This window comes from Phycodurus eques, chromosome 16 (assembly GCF_024500275.1).
Source record: "Phycodurus eques isolate BA_2022a chromosome 16, UOR_Pequ_1.1, whole genome shotgun sequence".
NCBI lineage: Eukaryota > Metazoa > Chordata > Actinopteri > Syngnathiformes > Syngnathidae > Phycodurus > Phycodurus eques.
Genome location: NC_084540.1, coordinates 20117358 through 20128041, shown reverse-complemented (window position 1 = coordinate 20128041; position 10684 = coordinate 20117358). Strand labels below are relative to the sequence as shown.

The 10684-nt window shown below is 38.7% G+C and overlaps 1 protein-coding gene across 1 annotated transcript; it reads left to right on the top strand.

Moving 5' to 3' along the window:
* The first annotated feature begins 29 nt into the window (after nucleotides 1-29).
* On the top strand, nucleotides 30-10259 carry LOC133414818 (cytochrome P450 2K1-like). The gene is made up of 9 exons (XM_061700470.1): nucleotides 30-3339; nucleotides 3428-3590; nucleotides 4480-4629; nucleotides 5490-5650; nucleotides 5805-5984; nucleotides 6888-7029; nucleotides 8180-8364; nucleotides 9532-9673; nucleotides 9866-10259. Exons 1-9 carry the CDS (start codon nucleotides 3124-3126, stop codon nucleotides 10048-10050), a joined length of 1524 nt encoding a protein of 507 aa, XP_061556454.1. The 5' UTR covers nucleotides 30-3123; the 3' UTR covers nucleotides 10051-10259.
* Nucleotides 10260-10684: the final 425 nt, after the last annotated feature.

Below are 10684 nucleotides of genomic sequence, written 5' to 3'. Positions count from 1 at the left end.
TGTTTTATGCCCTTTGTTTCAAGCCTCTAAATGTTGCCAGGTGCAAAATCATGTGATGTGTTCATGCTACACAAAAAAAGGTCAGAGGACAGAGCATTTAAAGTTTTTGTTGCATACGTAAGAGTTGATTGGCTGACAGCATGGCACCTGAAAAAGCAGAGCGTTGTATCATGTCAACATCCGGTCTGGTACGGTGGAACCTCCAAAGTGGAACACCCCTAACATGGTACAAAGCAGGCGACAAAAAGTCCAAATCAGCAGATCCTTTGAAACTTCAGCTCCGTGAGCATCTGAAGGATTGGCTCCGCAAATTCATGGCAAACAGAAAAAGTGTGTCAATAACCGTAGAACACTCACACGCGTGTCCAGCTTCTCAGTACAATGAGCAATACAATTAATTAACACTTGGCTATACAGTGGCGCCTCGACTTTTGAGGTTAATTAGTTTTGTGATCACATTCGTCACTCAAAACCAAAGCATCATTCTTTACTGAAATGAAGGGAAACACTATTTTAGTGATCCCTTGCTATATCGCGGTTCACTTATTGTGTATTCAGTGCTTCGCATATATTTGTCAGTGATCAGTATGTCAGTCAGACTGCGTTCAGGTGAGTGACTGCACTCAGTTACTCACCTGCGCATTGTCTTTTACAATTGGCATTACTGGCTTTTTGATTATGATGTGACCGCAATGACTCGCATAAGGACAAATAGGCTCAATGCCTTTGCAGAAATAGAAATCTTACTGAGCAATTTCTACTCAATACATTTGGTGAGTCACCAGGTTGCTTAAAGATGTAACTAACTTGACCGACATGCCACTGTTTAACGCACCAGCCACAGTCAGAGTTTCATCAGAATCAGAATCATCTTTATTTGCCAAGTATGTCATGAAATAAATACCAACGTAGCCAGACGTATAGCTAATGCACACACTCATAACAATGTGGACAGGAAGAAATGCAAGAAATGAGCAATGTTTAGCTTGATTTTTCTTCTGCAAATAATTCTGGGAAGCAGAAGGGGTTCTGTCAGTCCTAATTCCCATAATGCTTTGCGCTGCTTCCACAGCTGGAGCCAACAGTGTGAAGCACAGTGCCTAATGGCTTATCCCGGGATCAGATTACAAGCGCCGTGCAGCATGATTCAGTGCTTTAATTCAATGGGCATTAGTTTGGTGTGTGTCGTCAGTTGTAAGTGGAGTTACCACTGTATTTCCTATGAGGGATAAAAACATTAATTTAGAACAAACTGGCATCTACTTTGCAGGTTCCTCTGTATATTTCTCAACGTGTGCTCCTTTAAAACATGTGATGGCTATGGCACGCCAAAACAACAACAACACATCAACCTGTTTGTATGCATGTGAGGGTTAGATGGAATATACTGTAATGTATATGACAACACAGAATTGATCGGCTTTAAGTCAATGTCTGATCGACTACAATAGAGTTAATAGAGAGTTTATGTGCTTCTGGACAAGGTGCAAATGTCTCATGTTTAATGTAAACTCCATTTTCCACTTCAAACACCCCAACCTTGTCATAGATATTCCAGAATAGATGCCTTTCGCTAACGGGAAATGACCAGACTGCTGTTTATTCCTCTTTTAATCCGCATTCAGAGCCTATTCCTTCTTTGTACTTTTAAATAGGTATGTTTTCCTAAATAGATATGTTTTCCTAATCCTTTCCTAGGAATTGTGACAGTCGAAATCTCACCCTCTTTATCGCTGATGCGCACTATCATCCATCGTGTGTGACTGCGTGGCAGATATGAGATGAATGTATTTACCAAGCAAAAAAAAAGAAAAAAAAAAAGCAGCAATCCACTATGTTGGCAGCATGAGATGCTTTTGCAGAGCTAAAGTCTGACATTCCACAAAGATTATTTAACACGTGTAACTGCTCATTTTTTTACACTTTTTTTCCAATTTTCTTTAATTGTATTTTGCACATGTCATCACTTCTATGTACAACTTGAATCAAAAGGGAATATTAGTTGGTCGTAGAAAAGGAAGGGGGGATTGGACTGCTGATGTTGAGATATGCTGTATGATATTTAATAAGGGAATATTAACATCATTGCAACTGTATGGAGCTCATCCTGTTGACTGTATATGTATGCATCTTCCTTTTTACATTAAATAAGGCTCTATGCAAATGGGAGCAAACGCGCTGTTTTTCTGTGAACTGAGATGCTGGTTTGAAATGATCCATTATTATTTTATATTTATTAGCAATAATGAGCTTAATATCTTTAAAAAAGGGCAGTTTTGTCCCTATTTGGAATGCGTTCTGCATCTAAGGGGATAATGTAATTCATCCTTTATTGAATTCAATTGTATTTATTTTGCATTCTTCTTTAACTCATTCACTGTCACATTTGACTTCTGAAGCCGTTAATGGCGGTGAATGTGTTAATAAGTGAGAATGGCTACACTGTACAATATTTACAGTAACAAAAAAGGTAAAGTGTTATCCCATTGGAAATATTTTTTGGACCAAAAGGGTACAAATGTAATTGATAATTTTTATTACAATTAAATAATTTTTATTTAATTGTATTGTATTTGTTTTACTTTCTTCTTCAGTAGGTGAATGACTACAATTTATACTCCTCAACTAAAATGAGGCAAAGTTGTATCCCCATTTGGAATGTTTTTTGGGTCTAAGCGAACATTTTTATATTATTAGTAAACATTTATTACCCGCTAATTTAATGAGCCGGTGGCTACAATTTATGATCTTAATAACCAGGGACACATTTATTATTTTTACTGTTATTCTTAGTCATATTCTTCTTCCTATTGTTGTTATAATTCATCTATTTATCGTGTTGATATATAGTATTGTATTATTTTTATTGTATTTGTTTTCTCTTCTTTTGTTGTCTTTAGTTTAAAGCATAAGCTGCTGTTGTTTTAATTGCATTCAATTCAAAGGGTTAACCTCTCTGTACGTTGCCAAGCCACTTGAACACCTGTAAATGTTCATGACTGTGCAAAAGGTTCCCCTTCCAAGCCAAAGTGGGCAAGGCTAAGCAGTAGGAGCTCTCCAGATAAAAGAGAGCGAGACAGCCCGTGTGAGCATCATAAATACCCGAGTCCCCCTGAACGCAACATGTCTGCATTGGAAGACGCTTCGGCCCTATTGCTGTCGTCCAGCGCCACGCCGGTGCTGGCCTGCGTGACCGCGCTGTTCCTCCTGGCTTTCGCCTCCCAACGCTTCAGCTCGCCGCAGGATGGCAGGAAGGAGCCCCCGGGGCCTCGGCCCTTGCCGCTGCTTGGAAACCTGCTGCAGCTGGATCTCACCTGGCTCGACAGAGCCCTGTGTCAGGTAAATGTGCAACTCCCTCCTCACCTAAACGTCGCCTCTTACGTGATTGTGTAACTAATTCTTTATCCTCTTCTTCCTTTTGTTGCAGCTTGCAAAACATCACGGCTCTGTATTCACCGTCTATATGGGCACCAGAAAAGTGGTGGTCCTGGCTGGATACAAGGCACTCAAAGAGGCTCTGGTCGGCCACGCAGTAGAGTTTGGAGAGCGCTTCATCACCCCCATTTTTCATGATTCCAATCATGGTCATGGTCAGTCCTTTCACCATATTTGTCAGACAAATTTGAATCCCAGGTAAGGGAAGTTGTGCCAATTATATATCTATATATATCCATAGTCGGCAGCATCCTAAGGAATTAAAAATATACAAATACAGTTTGAGTTTTATTTTTTTCTGTCTTTAGGATTTCAAAAGAATTAATATTGTAGCTGTCCAACAAAATTTTTTTATCTCCAAAATGTTTTACTACTTCATTAAAAATGCAAAGAATTACAAATAACACAATTTATCCCAGTGGGGAAAAAAATACAAAAATATAGTAATACTTATATGAAATGTAGTAAAACAACAGGTAAATAAGTTCTCCCAGTGGAAACAAAAATGAAATATAATAATTATCATCATAATGAAATAAAAATATATGCATTTCTAAATGCACCATGTCTAAAAAAAAAAATTTCCAAGTATATTTTATATTTTTTTATATATTTTATATATATATATATATAAGTATACAAATATATATTTGTATGTGTTGCAGCTCCAGATTTTATGATGTAATGTTTTTTATCTGAAACCTAAAGCAGTACTTATGGGTTTAAAAAAATTATATATTTTTAAAAATAGTTATCCGAAACACACAAAAAAAGTATATATTTTTACAATTTTATCTTTTTCCTTGTTCAGAACAGTTTTGTAAAGCATGATCTAAAGCACACAGAATTATCAATGATTGTCTCGTATTATTCAAGCCTAATTATTTCTTGGTTTAGCATTATGCTGTTAATAGATCTGACTATGGATGGAATGAAGTGGATATAAAAGTCTACGTTTTGTTTAAAATACTTGTTTCATGATGACATCACCAGTAAATGCTTAGATATTTATACATATATATATTTTTTATATATGTTTCACAGGCATTCTGTTTGCCAATGGGGATTCGTGGAAAGATCTGAGACGTTTTGCCCTCAGTACTCTGCGAGACTTCGGCATGGGCAAAAGACTTGCCGAAGAGAAAATCTTAGAGGAGTGCCGCCATCTCATTCCCATTTTTGAGAGTCATAAAGGTGAACCATTCACTTGTATATGCTTTTTAACTCTGTTACAATGAATCTTTTATCGCTTTTTTAATGGGCACTTGAAAACTCAGTCACTTATTTCATTTCTTGTCAACAAAGCGATTTAATGGGCTTCGTGAAGTACAGTACAGTCTTATGCAATCCAGCAGTCGCAAAAATGGTACAATTGAGAGTTCCACCAAAATGTTCTAACTGTGTGCCTCAAAATGTCAAAACAAAAATAGCAACCAAGCCATCATCTCTCGCGAGACTTCACGCAATTCTAAAGACTAAAAACCTCAGAGGAAAACCCCCAAAACATTTAAACTACAATAAAGTGAGCCCACGCATATTAGCAAATGGCATTTGCGAAATTGCACATTTTTGGGAGAACCTATCTTCCGTTATTTACTGAAGATCTTCTCATGAAAGTGTCACTTTGGCACCATCTGGTGAAACCTTGATGGTGGTGTTAGTTTTAATTCATGGTGGGATTCTTTTCTCATTCATTCTCCCAATGCAGCTACTAATGAATTCGGAATACATGTTATGTACCGTGTGTTAATGATTGTGTACATGTTAGGATCATAGTGTTAGTGCATAATGATCCTCTCCATTTTAAGTGCTTTGCCCCATCTTGTGGCAGCTATACGAAATTACTAATTGCTTTAGTAGGGGGGGTGTTGTTATTTGGGATTTATTAATTTGTTTGCGATTCTTCAAAGCGGACTACACTGAAACACTATAATGCCGGGGCACGATCATGCAGGCACGTTCTAATTCATTGTCCATTATTTCGTGAGGGGGGGGGTGTGAAAAAATGGTTTTGAAATGACAGCAACTTGAAAGTAAACTGCGGTCTTTTTCAGGGCAACCGTTCGATACGACATCTCCGTTGAGTCATGCAACATCCAACATCATTTGCTCCATCGTGTACGGGAACAGATTCGAATACAGCGATCGTCGCTTCATCGCTATGGTGAAACGAATCAATGAGAGCGTTCGTATGACTGGTTCATTCCAAATACAGGTGAGTTCCATCTGTGCATTTATTCTCTTTTCCTTTCCCGATGTTCTATGCCAGCGGAAAAATAACAGTGAAAGTGTTATCTACCTCAGCAGACAGTTGTTGGGAATCACTGCTGTAAGATTTACATTTCCAATCCCTCTGGTTTGTGTTGCAGCTTTACAACATGTTCCCCCGGTTGTTGAGTTGGGTCAAACACCGGCGGATGGTTCTCAGCAACCGTGACGACGCCATGAAGGACGTGCAAGAGCTTCTGCACCAGCGGAAAGAGAAGCTCAACCCCCAAATGTGCATGGGGCTGGTCGACTGCTTCTTCGTCCGCAAGCAAAAAGAAGAGGTTTGGCCGCACCTGTGACTTGGGGGTCCTCGGTTTATGGCAGTGCTCCGTTACTATGCGCTGCACTTTATCATAAACCAATGCTACCATCGTAGTGAATGCAGAATTAAAGTAATATTTGTATGAAAAACACTTCTAGACCACAGATATTAAACAATCCAATATAAAACATCTAGTATGACTGTAAGTGAGCGTGCCTTCTTTTGCTGTGTGACCGCGTATTCTTAGGCCGCCCTCCAAAGTAGTTTATTGTGCGCCATTTGTAACCTTGAAATGTTTTTTTTCAATATCGTCATAAACCGAGGACCCCTGTCCACTAGCAAGGCGCTCTAAATTGTTACACTGGCAATGGCTGATGTTTGTGCAATGCCCCCGATCGACTTTTTCCACCATGTTATCGAAGGTTCACAATTGCTCGTTTTTTTTTTCCCCCCCCAGTTGGGGGGGAAAATAAATCCATCTGGGAGACAAATATATTTAAAAATAAATAAATAAATAATTGTAAAACAGTCCAGTGAATCCCTGTTTATCGTGGCCGATGCGTTCCAGAGCAATAAGTCAAAATCTGCCATTATAGAGCCCATATCAAAAATAGTTTTTGTTTCATGATTTACTTTTCTCTTTTTTTTGTGTGTTTTTGTGACAACCGCCTCTTGAAAAAGTAATTTCATCCCTTTGTATGCTCCACATATATAGCGTACTGATAAAATTGCTACCTAAGAAAGTTTTTGTCACACTTCAGTGGCCATGGTGCTGATCATTCTGGTGTGCACTTTGGCCACCAGTATAGGACAGATATACACTTGTGTCTCGAGATATGAACCACACAATCGGCCGAAATTTGCCTTGACTTGCGAGCCCAAATTTACGTATTCAAAATGTGGCCTTTCCCACGTCCTGTAGGAAGCGTGTGTGGAAGAGAGCCACTTCAATGAGAAGAACATGATGTTCGTCGTGGGCAACCTGTTCGCTGCGGGCACCGAAACCACCGCCACGACGCTGCGATGGGCCTTGCTGCTGATGGCCAAATATCCGCAAATACAAGGTAGATATAAGTTAGCGGTACAGTGCGGTACTGGTTAGCGTGTTTGCATCATACTCGGTAGGTTCTGGGTTTGAATCTGTGCTTGCACGGGTTTTCTCTGGGTAGTCCATCTTCCTCCCATTATGTTGGGTTCATTGTTGTGGGCTAACATTTGCACTTAATTTTTAAAATGGACAGATGGATCAGGTTATTTTTAGATGAGGTTAAAAAAAACAGGAAATAGTTTTTTTTCACGTTTTTTTTACATTTGATTATTTTGTAATGATTTAATTGAATTAATTATTTAATTTAAAAAAAATAGTTACGCTTGTATAATGCTCTATCTTAATAATACAATAGGAATTTGCTCATTTTTAATGTTAATTACATGTATTCAAAATGATTACCTAATTCTTTAATCATTTAAAAAATAGTATGTACATGTATGTACAGTATAAGTTGAATATTAATGTAAGAAGTCACTCATTTTTCATTTTAGTTAATTACATATGATTGGCGCCAGCACACCTGCAACCCGAGTGAGGATAAACTGTTTTGGAAAATGGATGGATGGATGAAATAAACAATCACGAAATTGTTTAATAAAATAGTTAAAATGTGTATGTAAAATAAAATTATTCATTCAAATTTTATTTGGAAATAAAGTAATTATAATAATCAACCAAACGGTTACAGTAAATGGGTACATTATAATAGTTCATTTAATAATAAAATAATTCACTCATTTTTAACCATAATTCATCATACTGAATTACCAAATTATTTAATAAGTTAGACAGTTACTATATAAGTATAATTTATTTTAATAATAAAATAATTTGCAAATTTTTCAATTATATTATAATTACAATTTATGTATTTCATAAAATTAATTTAAAATGTTAATTCTACAGTGCTAGGATAGTACAATAGATTATTTATTGTACTAATGTATTTGTTTTGTTTTTACAATGAATTAACTAACCAATGATTTAATGAGCTACATAAATAATTATTAATCAAATGCATTTTCATTAACCAATTGGGGGCGGGGGGAGACGGCAAAATTAATGCAACAGCTAATACGGGACTCTTGATCTTGTAAATTCAAAACGGAACACTGCACTAGATTGTCCTGTGGTGTGAATGTCACAGATGTGATTGTTTGCAGAGCGCGTCCAAGCGGAGCTTCGCAGCGTGGTCGGAAGCCGCCTGATGAATGTCGAGGATCGCAAGAACCTTCCGTACACCAACGCCGTCATCCACGAGATACAGAGATTCGCCAACATCGTCCCCATGGCCATTATGCACCAAACCACCCAGGACGTCACATTCCAGGGCTACTTCATCAAAAAGGTCACTTCCTGTTTCACTTCGGTTCTAACAGTGAAACCACATACGCGTGGGTTTTTTGAGATACGATCTCCATCTGTCGCTCTCTGCCAGTTTTTTTGCTTTGCCTTGCTGGCAAAAATCTTGCTGGCAAAAAAGATGCCACATGTTTGCTTTAAGCTGTTTATTGCCACACCCACATGAGGTTTACTAGAAAACTAAACAAACAAAACGTAATGCACATTGTATATTTAACCTAATTTTGCTGTACAAAAGTCTGCTCGCTCAATGCTAACACAAATACGTAGACGGGCGTACAAAACAAGCATTGCTATTGCGGTAGTTATAAACATTTTTATAAAAGTTATATTGGAGCACAACGTAAAAAAAGTCTTTTCTTTCAAAAAAGTGAAATCCAGCGATCAGAACGTCCTGCAGATGGAAGGTTTTGTGTTTCGCCTTAGATGTTCTTTATTGTTATTGTCATTATTACTGCGGTCTTCTGTGGTTCATCAGCAAATCTCTGTGTAGTATTTTTGTAATGTATGTATTATACTGCCCCCTGTTGGCCAAGACACAAGACAAGCCCAAGATACACGATGCCCATTGAATTAATGCATGAAATCATGATGCACAAACTGTTAAATTCTTTACATTCTATTAAATTGTGTTTTTTTTCTGTATGTTTTGATAAAGTACAATGCTGTACTTGGGGCTTTGAGTTTTTCCATGCCCGATTGGGGGATTTAGATCAGGGGATGTCATTAATCTTTGTCAACTGTGGGACTGCGCGGCCCTTTGAGACCATTTTGTGATTAAGGGCTATACATTTAAACTAGACTTGACTAATCTTTTTTGTAAATGGGCAGATTTATTTGTCTTAGTTTTTTTACGCCTACTGGATGTCTCCTCGCCAGATGTTTAGCTGCGCCGAGTTTGTTTCCAGAGTAGACGTAGCTAGAGCACGGCGCAGTTGCATTTCTTGTCCCTTGTGTTGTTGTCTTGATCACACACATCACATAATTTCCCCTGCTACTGTCATTTTTATGGCTACTTTTGAACACAAGTGAAGGACAAACTTTGGCAAGTCAGCAAATACGAACGACATCGGGATCCGGGGAAAGGGCCTTGAGTTTGATGCAAACTACATGGATGCAAATTGAGCTCATTTGGTGTTTCCTTCACATTCAGGGCACCTCTGTGATTCCTCTGCTTACTTCTGCCCTCTATGATGAGAGTGAATGGGAGACGCCGAACACCTTCAACCCTTCCCACTTCCTGGATAAGGAGGGTAACTTCGTCAAGAGGGATGCCTTTTTGCCCTTCTCTGCAGGTACACGCAGTCCCATTTTATCACATTGTATTTGCCGTTTCCTCATTTTACAACGGTAATCCTAACCTTACTGCGGTGGAGAGGTGTGTGCGTCCAATTGAAGCTGGCGCTAGGGATGTGGACTGTCACGAGAGGGAAAGCACCTGTGCGAGGTCGAGAGCTTGCCCATAACCGCTTCCCTGGTTGTTGCAGGCCGGCGGGTTTGTCTGGGCGAGGGCCTGGCCCGGATGGAGCTCTTCCTCTTCTTCACGTCCCTCCTCCAGCGCTTCCGCTTCACTCCTCCACCCGGAACTTCCGAGGACGAGCTGGATTTGAAGCCCCTGGTGGGCTTCACCCTCAATCCCATGCCGCACCGGCTGAGCGCTGTCACTCGCTAGTCACGTGCAATGCAGTTCACAATGGTCCTTAAATCCAAATGATTTACTTTAATTTTTCTAATTGCTCACCTGAATGATGAAATTGTATCTCAAGTCTTGTACATTCACAGTTTTCACAATGCGTCATTTATTTTCTCTTTAAAGTATGCACATGCATCATGCATTTGAAATGGATATCTTCGTAAATAAAACACTGTCATTATACGGCTTTATTTCGTCTTGAAAATCAGTTTGTTAACAAGGGCTGACAATAAAAAAAGTTTTACATGCGACAATATACAATGCAAAGAATACATTATTATTATGCCCGGGACTACCGGAAGGTTGGAATATTTTTTGGATCGAGGGGGACAAGTTTCATTTAAAATTTGTATTTTGTTTAATTTTGATTTTATTGGTAAGATCGGGCCAAACCATCTATGCAATAAGAAATCTATATCTCGCATTCTATATTGTTTAAGTAATTTCAGGTGCAAATGTGCAGTTAAAAAAGAAGTTTGTAAAGTTACTTGGGACATGTTCATCCAAATGTTTTAGTGACTTGGCGTGCACCCTGTTGCCCTTAACGTCACCGATGAAAGTTCGATTCCCGGCCAGTGCACCAATTCCTGGCCCCTGCAATTTTCTATGGAAA